General features: G+C 39.9%; 3 protein-coding genes across 5 annotated transcripts; all 3 read right to left on the bottom strand.

Annotated features, from left to right (window-relative positions):
* Positions 1 to 1,497: 1,497 nt before the first annotated feature.
* Positions 1,498 to 2,971, bottom strand: LOC133713505 (glyoxylate/hydroxypyruvate reductase HPR3-like). The gene is made up of 3 exons (XM_062139549.1): positions 2,460 to 2,971; positions 1,780 to 2,322; positions 1,498 to 1,634 (listed from the first exon to the last, which is right to left on the bottom strand). Exons 1-3 carry the CDS (start codon positions 2,895 to 2,897, stop codon positions 1,602 to 1,604), a joined length of 1,014 nt encoding a protein of 337 aa, XP_061995533.1. The 5' UTR covers positions 2,898 to 2,971; the 3' UTR covers positions 1,498 to 1,601.
* LOC133713506 (glyoxylate/hydroxypyruvate reductase HPR3-like) lies at positions 1,506 to 20,922 on the bottom strand. 2 transcript variants are annotated; one of them, XM_062139551.1, is made up of 3 exons: positions 20,380 to 20,922; positions 17,068 to 17,610; positions 1,506 to 1,634 (listed from the first exon to the last, which is right to left on the bottom strand). In XM_062139551.1, the coding sequence occupies exons 1-2, from the start codon at positions 20,833 to 20,835 to the stop codon at positions 17,086 to 17,088; spliced, it is 981 nt and encodes a 326-aa protein (XP_061995535.1). In that variant the 5' UTR covers positions 20,836 to 20,922; the 3' UTR covers positions 1,506 to 1,634; positions 17,068 to 17,085. The 2 variants fall into 2 exon arrangements, with proteins under 2 accessions (XP_061995535.1, XP_061995534.1); XM_062139550.1 differs by lacking the exon at positions 1,506 to 1,634 and adding an exon at positions 16,553 to 16,925 and having other exon boundaries at positions 20,380 to 20,920.
* Positions 20,923 to 23,691: 2,769 nt separating this feature from the next.
* Positions 23,692 to 26,723, bottom strand: LOC133715775 (DNA-directed RNA polymerases II and IV subunit 5A-like). Of its 2 annotated transcripts, XR_009849210.1 has the most exons (4): positions 26,425 to 26,723; positions 25,889 to 26,220; positions 24,748 to 24,861; positions 23,692 to 23,943 (listed from the first exon to the last, which is right to left on the bottom strand). XR_009849210.1 is itself a non-coding variant. In XM_062142419.1 (3 exons), the coding sequence occupies exons 1-3, from the start codon at positions 26,536 to 26,538 to the stop codon at positions 23,893 to 23,895; spliced, it is 279 nt and encodes a 92-aa protein (XP_061998403.1). In that variant the 5' UTR covers positions 26,539 to 26,723; the 3' UTR covers positions 23,692 to 23,892. The 2 variants fall into 2 exon arrangements, 1 of the variants encoding a protein (XP_061998403.1); XM_062142419.1 differs by lacking the exon at positions 25,889 to 26,220.
* Between the last annotated feature and the right edge of the window lie 320 nt (positions 26,724 to 27,043).

The following is a 27,043-nucleotide window of genomic DNA, read 5'->3' as shown; positions in this document are numbered from 1 at the left end:
ATGCAAAAAAAAAAAAAAAAAAAAATTCTTTCCCTCAATATCGCGCGGCTGGGTTAGCTAGTATTGAGTCTGAAAGGATGAGATCCTAAGCCTAGGGATTCGTGCATAAAGGCAGTCATGTCTGATTGTGTCTAGCACTAGCCTGGGCTTGGTGAAACGGTGCGGGATCTCGGCTTGTGGTGGTTCGGCAAGGTTGGTCTATTCCAACCTTGGTGGCGGCGGCGTTTTGGTTTATAGGGCGCGATTTGATTGGAGCGCGTGAGGTGTGGGGTCTCGGGTGTCACTAGTAGAAGCCCGACATCGGTGATGGTCTTGTCAATAGATCCGGGTCAGACTGCAAGGTTGTCAGGGAGGCTATTTGAGCCGAATTGGGCTGTTCTTGGTTTCCAGCCTTGGTGGATTTTTGCTCGGTCTGGTGGGCAGATCCAGTTGTGACTGGTTGGATGATGATTTGCCGGAATGGTTGGTCGCCAGAGATGGCAGCAGTGCCACTTTGGTAGATGGTGTGAGCTGGCTGTGCTCCTGCTAGCTTTGCTAACACTTGGTCTTGGGCTTGGGCCTGGACTCAAGTTTGGGTTGTTTTGGCCTCTCTTAGGGGCTTTCAAGGAATGTGCCTTGCCACCCTCACATATTACTTAGTACTTTGGGTTGGCCTAGCCCGAGAGTTTAACCTACTTGGGTAGGTTAGGCCTTTAGGTGGTCTTCAAGTGCTAATCTATACAAATCATGACTTCTATGAGAGTTGGTAGCTATCTTGAATGTGAGTATGTGATTGGTTTCAAGTCTAGTGTCCATAGGGATAGCTTCTAAGAGCTTTCTAAGATGTTTTTATTCTTCATATGTGCCACAATTAAGTGTAGGCAGCGATTTTTCCTTGGGAGGCGATGGTATTTTTATTTGTACTAGTCTTGCATTTATGCGAGCGTCCTTAGTTTGTAATGAGCTATATTGGTTGGATAGAGAGTTAGTTGTTTCCTTGCCAATTGCTCTGTTTTAAGTGTTTGTTAGTCTCTGACCGTTTTGGCTGTTAATCTCATGTTATCAACTTCTCTTAAAAAAAAAAAAGGGACAAATTTTATATGATTACTTAATGCAAAACTCTTAAAACATTTTTTGTCTCATTTTTCCATCAAATTTCCATCTATGCCCCTTCTCATTACATAAATAAATGAGAAAATTAAAAATAAAATAAAAAACAGACGGCTATGTATCACAAATTTCTGTTTAATATAATCTTTCAATATTCTATGTAAAAGGATAACCGTTCAGAGTAAACCTTTTACACCAATTCATTCCTCCATTCTCCGTCTGGTTTCAAAGAATGACAATAAATATAGAGGGAAGCTACACAATGGCATAGAAAACAAGCATCGATTAGATCATCCGCAACATTCAAGCTGACTGATACATCAATATATACAAAGCTGCATATGTTTTCGGATGAGAGACTAAGACATACTGATTCCGCAAGGGGTGGAAGCCTCTTGAAAACTAGAGCAAAAGTTCAACAATTATCATCATTGGCAAATTATTCACACTGACCACAACCAAAAGATAATACCAGTAATAATAAAACTGCAGTTCTTCAGCACTGTCTTCCCTCATTGCCTTATTAATTGTATCAATTTTGTACCCTGCATTCATTCAAAAGAAAGTGCTGCAAACTTTCTAGAAGAAAAATTACAACAAATGTAGCAGAACCTCCAATTTGCAGCTACTCAAATAGCAAGCAAACCAAAATGGCATGCAATATGCTTAGAAAAGTATGAAGATACGTACCTGCAAACAGAACTCCATTGAATTAATCACAGCCGAAGAAAGCAACGGTTTGTTCGAGAAGAATGATTCCAAATTCCCTGTTACTAATTCACCCAAAGCCACGATAGCTTCATGGGTAGCGACAGCTTGATGCAGTGACAGTACAACATTATCCAATGCAAAGAGCTCTTTAGGAACATCAGGCTCATTCTCAAACACATCCAAGCCAGCACCCCTTATCTCTCGTCGCACCAAACACTGCACCATTTCCTTCTCATCGATAATAACTCTGCGCCCTACATTAACAATCACGCCCTCTCTTCCCAACGCAGACAATACTTCCTTGTTGATCATGTGGTGGGTTTCCCCTGTCAATGCACAGCAGATTATGAGAGCATCACTGTCTGCTGCAAGCTCACACACATTGGAATAAAATTGGTATGGCAAAGATGGCTTTTCACTCCTCGAATTGTACAAGACAGTGCAGCCAAATGCCTCTAATCGTTTTGCAACTTCTAACCCAATGTTGCCCAATCCAACAATACCGACCTTCTTTCCTCCAATCTGAAATTTTCAATCATCATAAAGCCTATAAATATCTCATTACGTCATTCAACCTAAGTTTCATGCTTAACCCAAATAAGTAAATATTTAATTTAGAAATGTGACTATATATATGAGTAGCTAGAATTGCTGCTAACCTTAGAACCAAGAGGATAGTCTCCTCTGGTAGCCCAGAGCCCATCCCTAACATACCGATTCGAAGCCGAAATCTTTCTCATGACATCAATGAACAGCCCCACAGCCGAGTCAGCAGCGTCCTCAGCAAAGGCTTTACCGGCGTCGGCGACAGCAACGCCGCGGCGTCGACACTCGGCCAAGTCAACGTGGTCAAGGATGGCGCTGGTGGTGGCTATGACTTTGAGGGAGGGGAGCAAGTGGAGGATTTGGGCGGTGATGGGTGGCCCATCGGCGGCGGAGCTGGCGTGGGTGGTCAAGAACTGGTCTTGAGGGAGAGGAGAGTCCCAGGCTTTCAGTAAGTTGAATTTTTGAGAGACTATGGGTTCCAAGAGAGCAATGGTTGGGCATCGGCGAAGTACCAGAACTGTAGGGAGCTCACTGTGATTACCATCTGCCATTGGATTGCCTTCTTTCACTGTTGACAGAGTGAGAGAGGTTCGGGTTCCTCAAGTGGGGGTTCGGGCGAAATAAATTTCCTAAAGGATCCAGGACTGTTGGTGTAGTGGACTAAAAGAGTTTAGGTGGCCCAGGGCGGCAGGTTCGAGACACCACTTGATCAATTTAAATATACTAAGCAAATTTTTTACATCCAGCAAATCTCTACTACAATAATAAAGCGAAGCATCTAAAAGTTTCACCAAATTTTAAACTACTAAATTTACCCATATTTCACCTGATTGTGACAAACAAACACGAGGTTATTACGGTAAAAAAAAAAAAAGAATAAAAAAATATATATGAATTTGTTTTTCCAGGGAGAGAGACGGACGTGAGTGATGCACGAACTACCCACTCAACTGAGAATTGCCTCCTTCACCAGTAATAACCAACTAGAAAAATCACGATCTGAACATGAACGTGGGAAGTTATCAACGCTCAATGGGCTCACCACGATTTACCGACTATAAAAGAGGGAAGATGGATGATCAACCCAGAAAAAAAAAAAAAAAAAAAAAAAAAAATGAATTCCTGCAATTTCAATTTGGTTTTTTTTTTCTTTCTTTTTTTTCAAAAGAACACTAAACTGAATCATGTTTAGAAGGTATAATTGTGCTCTTTGTTCCTTCTTCTTCTTTTTTTTTTTTTTTGGGTACAGCCCAAAAAGAGGAAAAACTAGAAAAATAAAGGGTTTTTGTTCATTTACCCCATTTTTAGATATTTTTTTCCCACTTACCCCATTAACTTTTTTTAATTCCCCCTTACCCAAAACACTCTAAGGAAGTCTTCCCTAATACACTAGGGGTGGGCGTCCGGACCCGAAAGACCAAGGACCCGACCCGAACCGAGGAAAAAAGACCGAATCGGTTCGGTTTTAGAATAGAAATTTTCGGTTCGGTCTCGGGTTTCATATTTTCAGGGCCCGAAAGCCCGAACCGACCCGAATGCCACATGTCAGTCCATGATTGGGTGTTAACTCAACCTCAGCCTCCCTCTCTCTGCTACTTTGCTTGTATCGACCTCAGCCTCAAATTTCAGATCTGATGAAATCTCCCTCTCACTCTCTCAGCCCCAAATTTCAGATATGAGTTGTCTATCTCTCTCTCCTTCCATTACCAGTTCCTGCTCCGGTCTCGATCTCCAATCCTCACTCCTCCTAACCGAACCCCTCTTCACTCTCCCTCCATCCAACGCACCACCGACGAACTACATAATGGGGATTGAGGAGGAAGAAAATATATATATATATATATATATATATATATATATATATATATATATATTTATATGAATAGAAGTGCAGAAGAAGATGAATAAGAAGTGTCGAAGAAGACTAGAAATGAAAGAGGGAGGAAGGAAAGAAAAAAACAAAAAAGAAGAAGAAGAAGAATATATGAATTAATGAATAGAAGTATAGAACTGCAGAAGAAGAAGAAGAAAGTGTCGAAGAAGACCAGAAAAGAAAGAGATAGTATAAAGTAAAAGAGGGCAGAGCCTTTTGTCTTGTTTTGTTTTATTCCAACTGCTCAAGACAAATAAATATAAACGTCGAACATAATGTTCTGAGAGTGTCTCATGCTCCAGTGGTTGGGAGCAAGGATTTGGTGCAAGAGTTCAAGGGTTCGAACCTTGCCTCTAACCAAATTTTGTGTATTTTGCATATTGGGCCCGAAAAGCCCGAAGCCCGAACCGGCCCGTTTGGGATCGGTTTATGTCGGTTTCCATTTTCGAAAAAGCCCGAACCGGCCCGAACCGAGTGTTTCTGGCTCGGTCTCGGTTTTACCAAATTTCGGGCCCGACCTGACCCGAGCCCAGCCCTATAATACACCATAAAGTTTTTTGTTTTTGTTTTTTGTTTTAATACCATTTTACCCTCAACCATGTGTTACTTAGAGAGAGAAAGAGAGAGAAAATGGAAGAGAGAGAAACCATAGGAGACTTCGCCGGAGCCCCGTCACCGGTCGTCGGATTTCGGCCGCCAGATTCCGGCCAACTTTGCTGGATTCCTGTCAACTTTCCTGAAAATCTCGCCGGAGGTCTCCAAAGAGGTCGTCGGAGATCACATAGGTCATCGGAAAGGTTTATTGCCTCCAATAGACGTCTATTGCCCCCTAATAGAACTGTTGATGGCCGGAATGAGAACTAATCTTCCTAAAATTAGACAAATAAAACTTTCATTAAAGAAAAAAAACGAAGAGATTACATCAATTCAAAACTTTTATTGCCCCTTAACAGACCTCTATTGCCCCCCAGTAGACCGTTATTGCCCCCAAATATGGATATTAATGGAATACTCGATTTCTTTTTTGTCCTATATAACAAATATGAATATTAATCAAACCTGCAATATTTGACCCAAAGAATAGTTATGTAATCTCTGCAACTTATACCAAATTATGTCTGTTATAACAAAACAAAACAAAAAAGAAATGTTTTAAGTCCAAAAAAAGTAGCATGTAGAAATATCTCATAAAATCCAAACCCATACTATAGCCAAACGACCCATTCCTACCATACTTTAGATACACATGCACCACTCAGCAATTCATACTCCAATCAATGCCGTTTTCTTCATAAAGACTCTCAATTGAATCCTCTGATGTTTACCATTTAGTTGGTACACCCAACACCAAATTAAATATTCCCATCTTGGCTACTGCGGAGTCTATGCCTCCATGACCATGGCTTATGGATTGATCGACTATTGCCCGTCGTTTTGAGTTTTTGACCATCTTTTTTTCTTTCTTTTCTTTCTGCTACAGCTACTGTTCCAATTTCTCTATTTCTCACTCACTGGGATTCATAAAGATGTATGATAATAAGAGAGAGATCAGATCTAGCCTTCATTCTCTTGGAGATGGGTAAAGGGGAGGAGAGGCAAACTGTAAAGAAGAGAAAATTAAAGAGAGTAGAAGTGGGCAGCTGATGATTCGATTCTCCTTGCCCGGATCCGAGATCGGCGGGAACTCCGGCGACGGGTTTGAGTTGATGGTAGAGACAAAGCAGAGTAGCCACGTCACGCAGAGAGCGACAGTGAGAGGGTTTCTGAGGAAGCCGATTGAGGCGGCGGTGGTGGTCGAGGTTGACTCCGGTGCCGGACGCCGTAGCTGATGAGAATCGTACGACTTCAAATCGGAGGATGTGAGAGAGAGACAGAGAGAGAGAGAGAGAGGTGTCTCATGGCAGTGGCTGGAATTTATTAATTAGGGTTAGGGTAAAATCAAGGACCCAAAAATAAATTCCTTCAATTCTACTAATGGTGTTGTTGTATGTGTAATAGGATGGGTGAGAATCAGTGAGCAATTAAGGTATCAGATTTGGACAAAGCTTTAAGGTTATATTAATTGATTTCTAGAATCAGTTCATCTCTCTACTTTTCTTTGTCAATTTTGTTGTTCTCAGTAAAATAAGATACATGATTACGAAATATGTTTTTACTATGTATGTACAGGTTACAGACTCCCTTAAATTTCAAGCTTCAAGAAGTCGATTTGATTGTTAAAAATTCAGTTTACCCCTGAGGTTTGGGGATAACTTCATGTTAGTCTTTGTCCTCTCAATTTAATCAGTTTACCCCCCGAGCTTTTTTTTTTTTTGCCTTCAAGAAGAAAGAATTTTTTTTTTTCCTTTTCTTGTCCTGAAATGACCATTTTAACCCTGAAAGTGGGCCCCATCGTCAAACTTAACGTTCGATTTAGACGGAATCTGAGAAATTGGACACGGTTGAGGAAAATTGACAAGCTCAGGGGGTAAACTGATTAAATTAAGAGGACATGGATTATATTAACATGAAGTTAGCCCCAAACCTCAGGGGGGTAAACTGAATTTAATTCAAAAAAAATATATAAAAAGGGAAGCTAAGGGTGTTGCAATTGGACACGAGACTATGTGAGTGGAATTACTTGCTAGATGTGAAATTTAAGCCAAAGTGATATACATCTTGTAAATTGTCTAAAGCAATAACTATATTAACTTTTATAATTCAAAAGTAGAACAATAGCACTACATACGTAATATATAATTATATATATAAACACACATGTTCAGACCAAAAAAGAAAAGAAAAAAATAGATCCACAAGAGTTACAACAAGAAGCATCGAACCCATGACCATATTGTTAATGATTCAATCAGACAGCCACTATACCAAAATAGCTTTATTGCATTATGGAGAAGCTAATATATATTTGTACGTAAAAACTCTAGTGGGTCACGGGACCCACTAAGCTCCTAGGTGGCTCCGCCCCCTGGGGACAGGAATACAGCTTATTTCCATCAGTGTGCGTCAATGAGAAAACAAAGGAATGCCATTAAGGGGCTGAATAATGAGTTTGGCCAGTGGACAACATCTGTTGGGGACATCGAAAACATCGTTACAAACTACTATTCTAGCTTGTTTACTTCACAAGGAGTGAATGAAGTTGCATTGCACACCATATTGGATGTGGTCCCTTAGCAGAGTTACTAGTGATATGAATCGGAAGCTCCTAGCCCCTATCCCGATGATGAGATTCGCCAAGCTTTGTTTCAAATGCATCCGTCCAAGTCCCCTGGACCAGATGGGAAGTCTCCTTTCTTTTATCAGAAGTATTAGACTATAGTGGGACCAGATGTGTGTTTTGCAGTCAGGGAATGCTCAAGTCACGCTCTATGATGCGAGAGATCAATTACACGCATGTAACTCTTATTCCCAAAGTGGAGACGCCAATAGACATGATGCAGTTGAGGCCTATTGCCTTATCCAATGTTATTTATAAAATTTTCTCTAAAGTTCTAGCGAACAGGTTGAAGAGGGTTTTGAGTGTTGTTGCTTCTTCGCTGCAGAGTGACTTCATCCCTGGTAGGTTAATCTCTGATAGTACTTTGGTTGCAAATGAAGTGGCGCGCGCATCAAATGCATATCAATAGGAGGTCAGGTGAGGAAACTTTCGCTTTGAATCTTAATATTAGCAAAGCCTATGACAGACTTGAATAGGATGTTTTGCGACATATTCTATTGCGACAAGGTTTTGCTTCTACTTGGGTGGATTTGATAATGTTTGGTTTGACATCTATATGGCACTCCTTTAATCTCAATGGAGAACCAAAGGGTTATAGGACTCCTCATTGCAGCATTAGATAAGGGGATCCACTCTCTCCTTATTTTTTTATTCTCTGTGCGGAAGGCTTATCTGCATTGATTTCTCATTTCATTGAGCAGGGTTGGTTACGGGGAGTAAGGCTGGCTCTTACGGCTCCAAAACTTCATCACTTGCTTTTCGCAGATGATAGTTTGTTATTTGGGATGGCTACTGTAGAAGAATGCTAGCAGGTCAGGAATATCTTGTATACATATGAGCTTGCTTCTGGACAGAATGTTATATTAATCTGGATAAAAGTAGCGTTGCTTTCTCAAAGAATGTCTTATTGCAGACTCATATGGAATTAGCTGCAGTTCTGGGTGTACAACGGGTTGACAAACATGAAAGATACTTGGGTTTGCCTACACATGTGGGTCGGTCAAAAGTAGAAGCCTTTGATTATTTGAAAGAAAAGCTTTCTAAGAAGGCTGTTAGATGGAGGTCTAAACTGCTCAGTAGAGGAGGCAAGGAAATTCTTATAAAAGTTGTAGCGCAGGCAGTGCCCATGTACATCATGAATTGTTATTTTCTGCCTTAGGGCCTACGTTATGATTTACATTAGTTGTGTGCACAGTTCTGGTGGAAGATTCTTTTGATAAGAAGAAGATCTATTGGCAATCGTGGAACGATTGTGCATTCCAAAGAATGAAAGAGGTATGGGTTTTAAGGACCTACATCTTTTTAACTTAGCTACGCTTGCGAAACAAGGTTGGCGGCTTGTAAAAAATCCGGATTCATTGATTGCTCGTTTGTACAAAGCTCTGTATTTTCCAACCAGCTCTTTTTGGGAAGCAGAGTTGGGTCAGCAACCTTCATTTCCATGGAGAAGTGCATTAGAAGCTCGAACTGTTTTGGGAAGCAGAGTTGGGTCACACTGGTTCACGTTGGATGGTGGGTAATGGAACTGAAATTGAGATTTGGAACCATCAATGGATTCCAATAGACCAATACCAAGGTATGCAGTGGAACCTTGGTCGTTGTCCCCTGGGGATGCTCCCAAATGTGTCCGAGTTTATGCTTCCGGGCACGGCTTCTTGGAATGTGCCTTTGCTGCAGCAACTTTTCTCACATCGTGAGGTTAAATTGATCAGAGCTATACTTCTTAGTCATCCTCTACCATCCATCTGATAAACTGGTGTGGCATCCCCATAAAAAAGGTATCTTTACTACTAACAGTGCCTACTTTGTGGCACGTGATCTTTCTCTTAATCAAGTTATGCAGCCTCCGCCTTCTGATGGTTTCCAAAGATTGTGGAAAACGATTTGGAAGGCAAAAGTTCCAAAAAAGGTAGCCATTTGTGTTTGGAAAGCACGTCAAAACATTCTCCCTACCAGAGAGAGGCTTCTAACTTAAGGATACGAAGGGGAAACAACTTATGTGCTTTGCAATTGTCCACTTGAATCGGTGGGGCATGTACTTGCTGAATGTCCTATTGCCAACGAAGTATTGGGTTCCATTTCTTTATAGCTTACGATCCCTTTATATCCAATACGTATTTGCGTTCAAGGAGTGGATGTTGGAATGTGCTACGAAGACATCGTTGTAGCAATTCAAAAAGTTCATGATGTTTTGATTGTCGATTTGGAAAAACAAGAATGCAACTTTATGGGAGGATAAGCCTCAACTCCCAACTGACATAGCCATAATCACTTTAGGACGGTTTAATGAATACAAGTTAATTCATGGAGCTGCCATTCCTATGGTCAGAGTGAAGCCTAGGTGGAGTTGTCCTCAAGATGACTTTATAAAATGTAGTGTTGATGGCAGTTTTGATTCAGCTCATTCTAAGGGTGGTGCAGGCTGTGTGTTATGGGACAGCCAAGGTCGATTTCAAGCAGCTGTAGCACGACCTATGGACGTGGTGACAGTAGAAAAGAATACTTGAATTCAAGGTTAATTATATGATTCTATTCATCCCACAAAAGGGGAATATATACAAGTACAAAGGAGTAGTCTAACTCTAATAGGAAACAATCTTTCCATGATTACAGGATATCCTAATTAAATAAGAATCCTAATTATATACAGATTTACAACGATTCTACATTCCCCCTCAAGTTGGTGCATAGATGTCTATCATGCCCAACTTGTCAATCGAGCTGTCCAATATCTTCCTGGACACTCCTTTAGTAAGAACATCAGCTAATTGCTCTTCTGAGTTTACAAATGGAAAGTGAATAACCTTCCTGTCAAGATTTTTCTTTAACAAAATGACGGTCAACCTCCACATGCTTTGTTCTATCATGCTAAACTGGATTATGTGCAATCTCAATGGCAGTTGTATTATCACAATGTAAATCCATAGGCTTTTTAAGCTTGTAACCCAGGTCTTTCAGGACATTACGGATCCACCACATTTCACAGACTCCATGTGTCATACCTCGAAACTCAGCTTTTACACTTGATTTGGCAACTTTATGCTTTTTGCTACGCCAAGTGACAAGGTTCCCTCTAACAAAAGTGAAGTTCCTAGATGTAGAACGTCTGTCAATTTTATCACCAACCCAATCTGCATTTGTGTACCCAACAACTTGCAATTCATCTTTTTTCTCAAACAGTAACCCTTTACCTGCCACCATCTTCAAGTACCTCAAAATACAAAAGACTGGATCCATATGCTCTTCACTAGGACAATGCATAAATTGGCTAACAACACTCACAACATAAGCAATATCAGGTCTCTAGTATGTGACAGATAAATCAACCTTCCTACAAGACGTTGATACCTCCCTTTATCAGTTGGAACTTGATCAGGATAAATAGCAAGTCTGTGATTCATTTCAATGGGTGTCTTGATTGGTCTACAGTCCAGCATCCTCGTTTCAGCGAGTAAATCAAGGACATACTTCCTCTGTGAAAGTGAAATCCCCTTCTTAGACCTTGCAACTTTAATACCCAGAAAATACTTCAGTTGTCCCAGATCCTTAATTTCAAACTCCTTTGACAGATACTTTTGCAATTAATTCATCTCTTTTGGATCATCCCCTATAACAATCATGTCATCAACATACACAATAAGAGCTGTAATCTTACCATTCTTGCCTTTGATAAACAAGGTATGGTCAGGATTGCTCTGTCTGTATCCAAAGGCTCTCATGGACTTTGAAAATCTTCCAAACCAAGCTCCTGTAGACTGCTTCAGGCTATATAAAGACTTCTTCAATTTACACACCTTGCCAACGTCACTTGGGTAATTCTTAACACCCGGGGGCACATCCATGTACACTTCTTCCTCCAAATTCTCATTAAGAAACGCATTCTTCACATCAAACTGGTGCAAGGGCCAATCTTTGTTTGCTGCAAGTGAGATTAGAATCCGGACAGTATATATCTTTACCACAGGTGCAAAAGTCTCCTCATAATCAATCTCATAGCGTCGTGTATATCCCTTGGCAACCAACCTCGCCTTGTATCTATCAATAGTTCAATCGACATTAAGCTTCACAGTAAACACCCAACGAAATCCTACAATCTTCTTTCCAACGGGCAGGGGTACTAGCGCCCATGTTGCATTCTTCTAAAGAGCTTCCAATTCCTCATTCATTGCCTTTGTCCATTTTGGATCAATCAATGCATCCTGCACGTTACTAGGAATAGATATAGTAGATGATTTATCAATAACAAGTGCATGTGACCCAGAAATCCTATGGTTAGACATAAAGTTAGCTATAGGGTATCTAGCTTTGGCTTTGATATCTAGTTCATATTGTTTCTTAGGAATTCCTTTGGTAACTCTCTGTAATTTCCTAGGTTCAACACTTTCTAACCCAAAAGACTCATTCAAGTTTAGGGGTACCTGAGGTGGATCATTCTGAGCGGGATCTTCAGTTGGTGACGTAGAAGGGGGAATATCTTGTGTGTGAGCTTCAGATACGTCTTGATTTTGATCCAAACTATCTAAAAAAGTCATCTCAGTAAATGATCTATCGTTGGGGACCAAACGATCGATCATTTGGCTACTGGAAATTTTTGCTTATTGAAGCGATCGATCACTAGGGCTGAACGATCGATCATTTTGTCCATTGGGAACTTCTGTCTCTCGAAACGATCCATCGTCAGGTTCAAACGATAGATCGTTTTCGACTGTTTTAGAATTTCTACCTTCAAATCGTTCTTCCAAATTTTCCAAGTCTTCAAAGACATCAAAATCAATAATAGAACAAGGATTCCCTTCACAACCTCTTTCCTCCTGAAGGGAAGACTGAGAAGTTCCCCTTGAGTAATATGGCTCAGAATCACAGAATGAGACATCAAGAAACATTTGTACTGTGTTGATGAGCGGGTCATTACATCTGTAGCCCTTCTAAAACTCTGCATAACCCACAAAAATACATTCTTTGCATGGGGATCATTCTTGCTCCATTGTGGCTTTGGTATATGGACATAAGCTGTGCACCCAAACGCATAGAGGGGATGGTCAAAAGTGTATGAAGCTTCTGATGAGGATTCTGAAACTCAATTATCGGTGAAGGAGTACGGTTGATGAGATATGCTGCTGATTTCACCGCTTCACCCAAATAGGACCGAGGTACATTCATGCCGAACAAGGAAGCACGAACAACATCCATCAACTGCCTGTTCTTTCGTTTTGCTAAACCATTATGTTGAGGAGTATAAGAATTGGAGGTTTAATGACAAATTCCATGTGGTCGGCAAAACTCAATCATAGGGCCATTCACAAACTCTCCACCATTGTTAGATTGAAACACTCTGATGCATTGTTGATACTGAGTTGCCACCATTTTGTGAAATTCGGTAAACATCCCAAATACATCACTCTTATTCTTTAGTAATGACACCCATGTCATGCGAGTGCAATCATCAATAAATGTTACATAACACTGAGCTCCAGAAAGAGAAGGAATTTTTGCAGGACCCCAGACATCGGAGTAAATTTTCATAAAAGAAACAGGACTTTTATCAAGACTTGGTGAATATGAAATACGGTGGCTCCTGGCCAGTTCACAAATATCACAATGGAAATCCAAATCACTGACAACCAAAAACAAATGAGGTTGTAGCTTCTTAAGATAAATAAAAAATAGATGTCGACCTAAATGGTGATGCCATAACCATACATCTTCCTTTAAATTCTCTACCCCGTTAATCTGAGTAGCTTGCTCCAAAAGATGCTTTTGTTTCTCTCCGGTCTCTATCGGATCCAAGTAGTACAATTTCCCCCTTCTAACACCATAAACAAGAATCCGCCGAGTCAGAATGTCCTGAAACACATAGAAAGACGGATAGAAGGTCACAATACATGCAAGAGCTAAAATAATTTGACCAACAGACAGGAGATTATAAGCTAGTGATGGAATAACTAAGACAGATTCAAGGGTTAAGGTATCAGATAAAGCAATAGAACCTTCTCCGATGACCGGAGTTGGAGTACCATCAGCAGTAGAGACAACATTTTAAGGTGAATGTCTAAGGTTTTTCACAAGATTAGGGTCATTGGTCATATGATCAGATGCATCTATATCAATTATCCATGTATTATCCAAAGTAACCTTACCCTTCATACCTGACTGCGCTACATTAGCGGAGGCATTTTCTAGATGCTCTTCCTCTATAGTAGCAATGACGGCCTTGCCCAGATTTTTTCGCGGTTTCTTAGTGAAGTCCCACCAATCAGGGTAACTAATCACTTCATAGCACCGCTCCTTGATATGACCTAATTCCCCACAGAGAATGCACTTTCTGTTTGCATATGGATTTGGTTTACCTAGAGGACGGCGTGGAGAAAGACTTGAGAAGCTTGGAGGAGGACCCTGTTTGCGTTGAACAACCATAACAGAAGATTCGGTAGATACCGAATGTTCCATAGCCTGTTTCTCTGATTGCACCTTGTGAATGTAAGCATATATAGCTCTGCTCCAAGGAGAATTTAGGTTCCTTGCGTAGGATCTCTCCACATACCTGATCATACTCTGGGTCAAGTCCACTCAAAAACATGTGAACACGCATCCGGGACATCGTTGAAGTCTCTTGAACCACAGCTGCAACATTATCATTCTGAGAGGCCACCCTTTGATCAATCTCCTGGAACATCGCCACTAACTCATTATAGTAGGTAGGAATGAGCCGTCCATTCTGCTTTGCTTCAAAACACTTCTTATTCAATTCAAAGATCCGGGTTTCATCAGAATCATCATAAAAGGTTTTCTCTACAGCTTCCCAAATATCTTTTGCAGTAGGAAGACGAATATACCAATTCATAAGAGAGGACTCCATGGAGTCAATGAGCCAAATTTTCACCTTTTCATTGTTCGTGGCCCAAGCTTCATACTCTACAGAATTCATGGTAGGTTCAGCCTTCACTCCGGTCACATAACCAACCTTCCCTCGAGCTTTAATGCGCGTCCGCATGAGAGGAGCCCATATGGTGTAGTTGGATTCATTCAAGACAACACTTGTTGGGAACGCAAAGGTGTCTTATTGGGTGGTGTAGTGGTGATGGATGACTTGTAAGGATGGCACCATTGCCTTCTTGGAATTTGACTGTTCGCCTTCAATTACAGGTCCGGCCATTGAGGAATTTGGGATTTTTGCAGGATTGGGTTTTCTAGGGTGATGGTGCTTTAAAATTCAGGGATGGTTTGATTTCAATGGTGGTGGTACGCAGCGGTTTGTGGTGTTCTTCAGGATTTAGGATTCAAAGGATGCAACGCAAGTTCAAATGATTGAACCTGCTCTGATACCTAGAAAAGAATACTTCAATTCAAGGTTAATTCGATGATTCTATTCATTCCACAAAGGGGGGATATATACAAGTACAAAGGAGTAGTCTAACTATAATAGGAAACAATCTTTCCATGATTACAGGATATCCTAATTAAATAAGAATCCTAATTATATACGGATTTACAGCGATTCTACAGTGACCTCGGCTTTCCAAGCTGAACTCTTAGCTCTTAAGGCTGCAGTCCAGTTCTCCATTTCATTACGGCATCACAAGGTGATCTTGAGTGTGATTACCTCCAACTAGTCCAAGCTATCAATTCGCAGGAGGAAGATCATTTGGTGGATGGGAATGTTGTTGAAGAAGTCAAGTCCTACATGCAGCAATATCCCAATTATGTTTTATCACATGTTAACCGGCAACCAAACTCTGTAGCTCATATACTTGCTCACATGACTTATTTTTTTGTCTTTCTCGTTCTTGGTTTTTGTATGCTCCCGAGTATATAAGGGGTGCCCTTATGAGCGATTTGATTTGCTAGTTCAGTGAAATTTTTACCTTTCAAAAAAATGGATTAATAGGGAGAAATTTTATATACACCACCTAATTACTTAATGCACACTCCTTACATTTTTTTTTTCTCTCATTTTTTCATCAAATTTCGATCTATACCCTTTCTCATTACATAAATGAATGAGCAAATTGAAAACAAAAAAAACAAAAACAAAAAACAAAACAAAACAAAAAATCCGGCTAGTATCATAAAAGTGTATCAAATTTCTATTTAATACAGTCTTTCAATATAATTTTTGATTCATTGTTGAATTAATTACTAAGTAATTTCAACATCATTAAATCTTCATATTCTCTTTAAAAGGATAAACAAATACAGTAAACCTTTAAGAACAATAAGGCCATAAACAAGTGTGCAGAGTGAATGCAAAACCCTAAAATCCCTAAAAGTCGAGTTTTTTCCACACCAATATTCGATCTCGTCCGGCGGCTCCCCGACCGGTGTTGGCCTCCGGGCCTTGCCATCGTCTTGGGGTTGCTGCCGGACGGGCTTTCGATCCTATTTAGCCGAATCATCCATGGGTGGTGCGCTTCGGGGTTTCCAGCCTGCTCGGGGTTGGGGTTCTGGCCGCATCTCAATCGGCGACGGGGTGTGCTGATCAAGACCAATGGTTTTTCGAACGGCGTACGGTGCGGCATGAGCTGTGGTGGCGTGTCTCAGGCATGAGCTGTGGCGGCGTGAGGCGCGGGGGTTTGGGCCGAAGCGGGGAGTAGTCGCGGCGGCGTAGATCGGCGTGGCACGAGTCGTAGCAGAGCGGGTCGGGTTGTGCTGCTGGGTTTGTGACGTGCGGCATGGTGTCAGGCATGCTGGGATTGTGGCAACCGACATGTCGTTGAGGATATGGGCTGGGGCCGGACCAGCTTGATGGGCTCTGGAGTTGGACTTTTCTTTTGGATGCTGTTAGGCCTGCTATTTTGGGCTAGGGTTATTGCCCTAGGCCTGTACTATGTTTTAGTTTTGTCTAAATTAAAATAATTCCTTGTATTAGGAACCTATGCTTGTTAGTTTTCTTTCGAGCACTAATGAGTATAGTTTTACTTGGTCTATTACTACGTCTTAGGTTATCGCAGTAATAGGCTTGCTTTCATAAGTGAGCACTGGTTGTCTAATGAGTGGTCTAGTACTATGTACCGTGTGTTACCTCCACAACCTCTTCTCTATCTTTGAATGGTAGCGGAGGGGTATGTAATGGCCATTCTGGCTTGAGTAATGCAATCATTGATGGATTGATTCAAAAAAAAAAAAAAAAAAAATACAGTAAACCTTTTACACCAATTCATTCCTCCACTCTCCTGGTTTCAAAGAATGACAATAAACAAAGAGAAGCTACGAACGGCATAAAAACAAGCATCCATTAGATCATAGGTGACTGTTACAACAACAAATATAAGGCTACATATATATGTTTTCGGATGAGACTAAGACATACTGATTCCGCAAGGGATGGAACCCTCTTGAAAAACAGAGCAAAAGTTCAACAATCATCACCATTGGCAAATTATTCACACTGACCACAACCTGTACATAATACCAGTAACAATAAAAGTGCAGTTCTTCAGCACTGTCTTCCCTCATTGCCTTGATAATTCCTTCTTGTATCAATTTTGTACCCTGCATGATTTAAAAGAAAGTTCTGGAAACTTTAGAAGAAAAATTACAAGAAAAATCGCAGAACCTCCAATTTGCAACTACTCAGATTGCTAGCTAACCAAAATGGCATGCAATATGCTTAGAAAAGTATGAAGGTACTAACCTGCAAACAGAACTCCATTCAATTAATGACAGCCAGAGAAAGCAACGGTTTGTTTGAGAAGAATGCTTCCAAATTCCCTGTTACTAATTCACCCAAATCCACAAAAGCTTCATGTGTAACAATAGCTTGATGCGGTGACAGTACAACATTATCCAATGAAAAGAGCTCTTTAGGAACATTAGGCTCATTCTCGAACACATCCAAGCCAGCACCTCCGATCTCTCCTCGCACCAAACACTCAACCATTTCCTTCTCATCGATAATAGCTCCGCGCCCTACATTAACGATCACCCCCTCTCTTCCCAACGCAGACAAAACTTCCTTGTTGATCATGTGGTGGGTTTCCTCTGTCAGTCCACAACAGATGATCAGAGCATCACTGTCTGCTGCAAGCTCACACACATTGGAATAAAATTGGTATGACAAAGACGGCTTTTCGCTCCTTGAATTGTACGAGACACTGCAGCCAAATGCCTCCAATCTCTTTGCGACTTCTAACCCAATGCTGCCCAATCCAACAATACCAACCTTCTTTCCTCCAATCTGAAATTTTCAATTCAAAAAGAAAACAGAATCAGTATTTGAGAAATAACTTTTCAATTCAATATTAGAAAGAGAAGTAATAATTATCATAATGATGAATGACATAAAATAGAGTATTTCTATTCATACCTTTACAATAAGTATTTAGATCTCTTTATTTTCATAGTGATAGTTGATTTTGTCAGCTCATTCAAAATGACTATTTTTTTTTTTAGGGCAACGGAAGACTAATCCATTGATCGAAATCATGACGACCTCACTCGGTCAAGCATGAAGGGTACAAGCACCCCTCATATTACAATACAAGCTCACGAAGAGTACTAAATCCAAAAGAAATCTATACTTCAAAACTAAAATCCTAAAGAAACTGCTGAAAGAGAAAATGCAGAATTTAAAAACTCTCTAATCCTACATTGCCCTAAAATGGAACCAATGTCCTAAACATCTTGACTCCTAAGACCCTTTTGGTGTACGTCGCAACATTCAACACACCCACAACAACATTCTAGGAACATATGCAGGACAAAGAGCAGGGCAGACCACCCCAAAAAGCCCAAATCCGACCCAAGTGTGAGAAAAATAGGGGAATTGGCCTAACCTAGGCCCAATTCTCTAGATTGCATCTCTGCAGCCCAGGAAGGTAGAGGCCCACGATCCGCTGCCCACACCCTACGCTCCTCACACCCAGCCGCCGAATCTGGCCCTTCCAAGAACCGCCCGCCACCGCCTAATCCGTCTGGCGGCCTCCCCAGGCAGGAGACCATGGTAACCATCGCGCCGCCCACCAAAGCTGCTAGCGACTGCACTTGTTGCACTAGACTGGTTCTGCAAGCACGAACTCGAGGCCTCAACCGGCAATCCGACCGCCGATCTCTAGCAGGAATTCTCCGACCTCGCTCCTCCTCTAGTCCCAAAATCGTGACGCCAATCTCCTCCTCGTCAAACCCGATTCCACCAAAGCAAACGCCGATCTCTGTTGCAAAACCACCACAAGGTCTGTACTTCGCCTCTTTTCTCTTACCAGACCAGCCTCCGAATGCGCGAAGGAGATGAAGCCCTTATCCTCTTACCGCTTGCAACGCCGGAGCGCCCTGTTGCAGATCGGAGCCAAGAAGCGCCGCCGCACTGCTCGCGAAACCTAGGTTTAGGGTTAGGTTTCGGTATTGCTCCGACTTTCGAAGAAAACTTTGGTCGTTCAGCGTCTTTCATTCAAAATGACTATTAAGAACACAAAAGAGCGAGAAAACATAAAATTTAATTTCTTTTCTTGTTCATCAAATCCCGCATTCCTTTTGCATCTTCAAACTCACGTACTCTTAATCTTCATGGTTGGCCAAGAGATGGTACCTCCAATTTGTTCAATAAAATGTCTTTCTCATATTATTATTTTTAATCAAAGTCTCTCTAAGACTCTAATGATATTCTCAAAGATGTAACAATTTTTCTTTCTCCATGCAATTCATGCATCAATATTTATGAAAACAAAAAAAAAGTGAAAGTTTAGTAATTGGGAACAATCATCGTTCTGGAATCTTTGTACCAGGTAATGCTTAAAAACTTTTCAATTTCATCTTTTACAGTTTTCTTTTTTATTCCTCTGTCAATAGTGTATCAAAAGTTTTTTTTTTTTATAATTATTATTATTTTATTTTTTTTCATAATAAACTTGTAATTTGGTGGTATCAGTGTACCATCAACAAGCAAGCAGATTGACATCTTTTACGAGAAGGCATTAAAATTATGCAATGATTGTCCAGATCTATTAATTGCTTTCTAGGCATAGTTTTGTGTACTGCAATTACAGTTCAACTTTCTTAAGAAATGGAACTCTCATAGACTTCTCATTGTGATAGAGATCATATTATACACACTAGGAATCATATGTATATAAAACTGATCTTGCGGAGAGTTTTCTCAAGTTTTAGATGCATGCTTTATTGGCGGTGAATGGGTTTTGAATGTAAATTTCTTTGAGGATATTTTGGAAAAAATAAAGAGGTGTAGTTAGCATATTGCGTATTTGAAAAAGTAAATTAGAGGTCTAATTGCTAATTTTAGATGTATAAATAGAAACACCCAATAAAATATTATTCCTCTTCTCCAAAATGAAAACCCAAATGGACAATTAGATTCAAAAGTTTGGTTAAGGGGCTTTACAGGCATCCTCCTTGAGAATAAAGTATTCATCGTCGGCGGCTATAGATCTGATGATGGCTATGAAGTGAGGGGAATGGATCTTCTAACGTCGGAGGGTGAGCATGTAGACAACAAAGAAGATTGGAGTAAGAACATGATTAGCCAATGGTGTAATCAAACCAGCCCTGATTAGATCACCAAATCGAGAAACCCTCTGTTTGGAATTGAAATTAGAGAGAAACAAAATTGATTGAAAACCAGAGGTCCGTGGGTTATGAAATTTCAGTCAAAGCTTGAACAGAGTAGCTGAACTTCTAAATTAATTCTATTTAGAGCTGGTTATTGAGAAGAAGAAAAAAATTGGTGACGCCACGGTGTTTTGTTGCGCATGGAGGATTTTAAAGTAAAGCCAAAGGACAACATCATATCCCATGTGAAGGTCCCGCTTTTAAAAAAGTTCCTCTTTGAAAATTTGCCAAAACAGGAAACTGTACGTGAGCACGGGATTTTCAAATCCGTTTAAAACTCCTATAACTCCCTCACTCAAACTCTCTCTTAGTTTCATGCTCAACCCAAATAAATAGATAAAATTTGGAAATGTGACTATAGATATGAGTAGCTAGAACTGCTAACCTTAGAACCAAGAGGATAGTCTCCTCTGCAAGCCCACAGCCCACCCCTAACATACCGATTCGAAGCCGAAATCTTTCTCATGACATCAATGAACAGCCCCACAGCCGTGTCAGCAACGTCCTCAGCAAACACTTTAGCGGCGTTGGCGACCGCAATGCCGCGGCGTCGACACTCGGCCAAGTCAACGTGGTCAAGGCCGGTGCTGTTGGTGACTACGAGTTTGAGGGAGGGGAGCAACTGCAGGATTTGGGCGGTGATGGGAGGCCCATTGCCGGAGGAGAGGAGGGCCTGGACGGAGCGGGCGTGAGTGGTCAAGAACCGGTCTTGAGGGAGAGGAGAGTCCCAGGCTTTTAGTAAGTTGAACTTCTGGGAGCATTTGGGTTCCAAGAGAGCAATGAATGGGCACCGGCGAAGTACAAGAACTGTAGGGAGCTCACTGTGATCATCATCTGCCATTGGATTGCCTTCTTTGACTGTTGAGAGAATGAGAGAGGTTCCTCAAGTGAGAGAGAGCTTTCTAAAAATATTTTGAATAGTTTTCTTGGGTGATATAAATTTCCTAAATATTCGCCTAATTTATGAGTACGTGTCAGAACGGTAAGGGTATCGAGAACCGTTCTCTTGGACGATGCCTTGTGGAGGAGAGGAGATGATGCTCTACTGCCACCAATAGTGGTGCTGAACAGTGGTGATGAACACACCAAAATTTGGTGTATAGATGTTTAGATGTCCGTGTGTGTGTGCGTAAGAGATCCACATGGGAGACATGCAGTAGACATATCAGCAGCTTCCGCAACCCTGGGCCTAGGAAAATTATTGGCCATTAATCAAAAGTTCAAAACCAACCGGATGCTATTGTGTGGAGTCGTCGTCCTCGTGATTTTTTGAAGGTTTACTTTGATGGTTCAATGAACAAGAACTTTCTTGCTGGGGTTTTGTTGGAATTTAGTTAGAATATTTCAAAATACCAGCTATCTTTGAAACCTCCATTGGACCTTTAATTGTAGATGGCAATAGTCATTAACTCTCTTTGATTGTGATTGACACAAAGATTTCATCAGTTTACTCATATATATATCATTTATTTGTTCAAAGTCTGCAATTATGGTGGTGATTTATTTGCTTTCTTCCGTTTTGGTCTACTCATCAATGTCAAGATATATATTGCATTTCTGTTACATAAGTTACAGAGTTTAAATGTCATTCTTATTTTGACGTTTTGATTCTTCCTAATCAACCTTAAGGTTGGGTCACTTGCACCGTCGGTGCATAGAATAATTTCCAGTCATAATATTCATTTCGGTTACATAAGTTACAGAGTTTAAATGTCATTCCTATTTTGACGTTTTGATTCTTCCTAATCAATGTCATAATATTCATTTCAGTTACATAAGTTACATAGCTTAATTGCTATTGTTAAATTGTCATCGCATTGATCATTCCTACCATATATATAATCCCTAGCTTTCCAGCTAAAAAATAAAATTATTTTGTCAATTTTACATTGACGGTTGCCTATGGTAATTTGATGCCTCGGAATCTAAATGTCCCTACGGTTGATGCCTTCGAAAAGAACAAAATAATAATGTTGCCTTAAAGTTTGGTTACAAGTAATAAAGGTTGCCTCATTTACATCTTGAATGATGAATCGGACCTTATCCTATGGATTAGATATAACGGTTGTCTCGATACTTTAATGGTAATGAACATGGTACGTTGCCTTGAGAATTTGGTTACCAAGAAAATAGTTGCCTAATTATATATTATCAGTGCTTCCGAATATAATGCAGAGACAACAAGTCTCTAAAGTCTAAACATGGTTGCCTAGCCATTGAAGGCGTCAATATTATTACCACAATTATATATTGCTGCTTACTACGGTATTTGCTGGGATGATTAGCTCAGTATGTTGCCTTAAAGGTTTTGGGTTGCCTTTTGAATTTTCGTTGCCTTTCGGTCAATGTTGCTTCAAAACAAATAAATATATGCGGTTTTTATTCATCGACGCCTTGATATTGTCCCTTATGCTGATGCCCTAAAAAAAACTATCACATTAATTGCTGCCTTCAGTTTATGCTTTGAGAAAATGGACATTCGATGTACCTCCATGATCAAATTTAATTTTGATCAAAGAGACATTTGATGGCTCCAAATGTAGGGGTGACTAAGGTATCCGAAGTCATGAAATCGGTAAATACTGCTGCCTATTAAATTCCCAAGTCCTTGACATACGAAGATTCGTTGCCTAAATATATATGGCTTTATATTATCTTGCCTATATATATGAGCCAGACAGACTCAAAAATGTGGGGGTCAAGGAAAAATAAAAAAAAATAGGCTCTTATATTTATATGAGATTGGATAACTAAAAATCCATTGAGGATTACTTACTGTTGAGATTAATCAATAAGCTTTGTAGGTCAGAGTTGATTTTGGCCAATACTCTGACAAAATCAGTAGACTAAAAGCCAAAAGCTAGTGGTTAATACATCGAGGGGGATGGGGCTTATGCCTATAGACAAAGATCAAGAGTGATGGTAACCCAACCTATGTGATTGGAGATCCCATGAAGTAGGTTCATATGGGTAAGAACAAGTCACTTGTTGGTCAGTGTTGCACTATCAAATAAAGCTATTGATGGTCCCTCCCTATGGTGTAAATAAATAGTGCTTGAACTGCAATGTGTAAGGTTGAACAAATGTTCTTAATGAGTTTCATAGCCCAAACATTTGGGTGCACTATGCCAAAAAATGAATCAGACGACAGTTTTTCACTGTCGTCTGCTAAGGCACGTTGCTGTTGTCTATCTCAATGCCGTCTGATGGGTGAATCAGACAATAGGACGTAACTGTCGTCTGAGGAAATTTTGCACAACAGCAACGACTTACATGACTATTGTCTGAACACCAGAAAGAACAACAGCGTCGAGTATCTTAACTCTTGTGCAAATCAATTTCAGACAACAGCTGCTAGAAGAGAGAAACTTGTGAAGAACAATCAGAAAACATTGGTTTGTAAATAAACTGTTGTCTGAATGAAGGTTGTACATCATCTGACTAGTTGTTTTCTATGGACTAGATTTAAACAAGACAACAGAAAATTGAAGAAAGCATTGTCTGCTTGTATTTGATACTGCATGTTTCTGAAAAAAACTGTTGTTTGAGTTTTTATTAGACAATGGTTTCGATGTAGAGTCTTATTGTGCTGTAATGGCTCCAACAACAGTTTATGCTATCCATTTAGTTGTGTTAGCTCCCTTGGACAATTGTTTTTACTTAATTGAGAGTGATATGAAAGTGACTCTAGCTAATATTTTACTAAAAGCAACTTTCATAATAAATTCCAATAGATCCAACAAAGGCAATTTCATAAAGCATTAATCCATTTCATTAGCTTAACAAGCTTTCTAATTTCATAAGGTTTACATGATGATAAATAATAATACAACTTGCTGGTGTTCCAAGCTTGATCTCCCAATGACTGCACATTGCCTTTCATTTCCATCATCTCAGTTCAAAGCCTTGAGCAGTTTGATACAAAATTTCTCATAAGTGGTTGCTCGATCTGCAAACGATAGCAAAGATGTTGCAATTAAAGACTAACGATAAAGGAGAATCCATATACCAGCTGCAAGTATTTCCAACATTTTGTCAGCAATATGACCATGCATGCTTTCTCTGTAAGCTTTTTTAACTGGCTTTTTCTTGCTTTTAGTACACCATGACATGAAAAAATTAAGAACAGAGATTTTGATCATCAACGAATCTCACAGAAAAATTTGCAAAAAGTATGAGAATTTTCGTAGGTTTACTAGTTGACCAGTACCTAAAGTTGCTTTAGGATTGGATGGACTTCCAAAAGAGAAATAAACTTTTCCATGCTACAAACATAGTCTGTGAGAAAAAAGAGATCATCTAATTGAATTCTATACTCCTAACAAATAGAGTAAAGCACTTCTAAAGAAACAACAATCAAGGATGAAGATGTCACATGAACTCACTTGCCTCCTTTTGTTTTACTCATTCAAGACTAAACATTAATAGATTATGGCATAGAAGTTTGAAACACTGAGATTCTGAGAATATATGGCAAGCCTAAAATATCCCTTGCTGCCCCACCATCAGTTGAAGTAGTGACTGCCCCCTCATATGACATGGAATTTTAGATTTGTTCGACCTTTTAGGTTAGGTAAATATTTCCATTCCCCATTAAATATCATTCTTTATGGGCCAGAAGGAAAGACAGTCCACATTTTCGTACCAAACATGTGCATTAGTGTCCAAGAGACCTCCATACTCAATCAAGACAAACTTAACAATTTAAAGATTATCCTTGAACTTAGAAATGATAATATCAGCAAATAGTTACCTTCTTGTCTTCCAACTTGTACTTCCTTAGCAGATGTTTCTTTTCTTCAGCCGTAAGTATCTCATACTTTGGCTGTAAAACATGCTTTGTAACATTGACCAGCAGTTCAGAAATCTGAAACAAATTCACAAGTGTTGCGGTTAAATGGAAACTCTTCATCTAAACAAACAAAAAGAACGACAATAGAGGAAAGAAATCATAGACAGCTGCATTGCTTGTATAAGTTCAAACACTAAACTTCCATCTAAATTGAAACACCATGAAACTCACGTTGAAGACAATCAATTTAAATAAAACTTTAACTCTTGAAATCTTTATAATTTTCCACGAGAGGAGGAAAAAAAAAAACTTACTAGCTAAAACAGTATATTAATCTTCTTTATTTTCAAGTCATATTTCTAAGTAACTAATGATGTTCTGGTAGTTAACCTATCTAGCTAGTAATGTATCTGCATAGTGCTGACATGAAAAGGGATTCAATGAAAGATAGAGAAAAGGGAAAACAAAAAATGAAAGATAGTTTGGTATGTGGGTATTAAATTGGTTTCATTCAATTATTGATTACTTGTACTGTGCTGACATGAGGGATAGGCCGTAGCTTTATCAATTCATGGTGAACAACAACAACATATGAAAATCTCTCTCTCTCTCTCTCTCACTCTCAAAGAGGCTCTTCTTCTCCCACAGAAACTACTTTCTATTCCCACTCTTTCAATTTCTTCACAAACAGAGGACTACTTGCACACTTTCTCACCCATACTCAAAACAGAGAGAGATTGTGATGGATATGATAAGGGGGTGGCAGTGAGATTAACACCAGTACAAAAACCTCATTATCAAATCAGTATATCTCTGAGAGGAGAGTGAGAGTAACAAAAACTAAGACCCTGCTATCGGTACATACCATTAAAAATATGCCAACCCATTTCTAAATCATAGTCAAACTATTTAAATTATACCAACTATCAATCTAATCAACAATCACAAACTAAATCCCTGAAAACCCAATCACCAAACACCAATGTTTTCAACTCAAACAACCAAAGACCCAGAAATCTGAAGACTTGAAGACATAAAACTGAATACCCAGAAACCAAGATACTTGAATGATTGATGAATCAAAACAGAAATCTAGACTTACCAATGCGGCCGTGTCGGAGAAAGAGAGAACAGAGAACAGGGATAATTGTATGCATTCCTTTGTTTTAGGAAGTAGTGATTCAATTAACAAGAAATACCAAATGAGACAAATTAAATTGTTAAAATAATGGTCCTATGGGATGCAAATCATGCAATCCGAACCAAGCTTGAAGAAAGCCGAACCAAGCAAGTTACCCAGAAATTCGAAATCGAACCCAGCTTGAAGAATCTGAAATCAAAAACTGGAATCGAAGTATCGAATCCAGAAATCTACTTGAGCTTTAAGGACATCTGCTTTGCTACTTGAGTTTGAGGCGATTGAAGAATTGAAGACTGAAAATTGAAAGTCCAGAAAGTATTCAAAGTAAGAAACCGATCGATTGATGGATTGAAGAGTGAAAAACAAAAACCCATAAACTCAAACTTTTCCATTGAAGACCCACAGGACCTCCAAATTCAGAAAAAAATGCAAATCAGAATTCATAATCTGTAGAACTGAAGCTTCGATTTTGACAAAAAGGAGAGTTCAAAGCTTACTGAATCAAAGCGGTGGTGGAGGTGTTGCGAGATGGCGGCCAAAAATCGACGAAGGTAAGGGAGCAGCAGCATCGTGGATTGGAGGGTCGCGTGCAGAGGCAAGAGTCGGTGCATGGCGATGCTGGGCTTGGGTTTTGATCGTATTGAGGTGCTGGTTCGATTGGTGGTGGCGGTGTCGTGAATTGATGGCCAGAAATGGTGGCCTCCAGCGATGGCAGGGAGAAATGGAAGGGAGAGATAACAAAGAATTGGGCGTGCGGCTAAGAAAGAGAGAGAGTGTGTGTGTTGTGTTTCTAGGGTTAGTCAACATCAAAGTAAAATTTTGTCGAACTAATGGAGGGAAAGAAAGAAAATTAAAATTTTGGCCAAGTGTTTAGTGTAACTAGGGCGCGCAAATCATTTGAGCCCTAAAACTCACACAACATCAATTTCAGTACATTGTCTGAAAGAGAGTAGCACAATAGACAACTAATAAACTGTTGTCTGAATCAAAACAATCAGACGACATCTTTTTCAACCATTGTATTAATGGTAATTGCACAACAGAAAAGTAATAACTGTTGGGTGATTAAAAACAATCAGACAACATCTTTTATCAACCATTGTATATATGAACCTT

This window comes from Rosa rugosa, chromosome 6 (assembly GCF_958449725.1).
Source record: "Rosa rugosa chromosome 6, drRosRugo1.1, whole genome shotgun sequence".
NCBI classification, from domain to species: Eukaryota; Viridiplantae; Streptophyta; class Magnoliopsida; order Rosales; family Rosaceae; genus Rosa; species Rosa rugosa.
The sequence above is the reverse complement of the archived record's forward strand: the minus strand, read 5'-3'. Positions and strand labels throughout refer to the sequence as shown.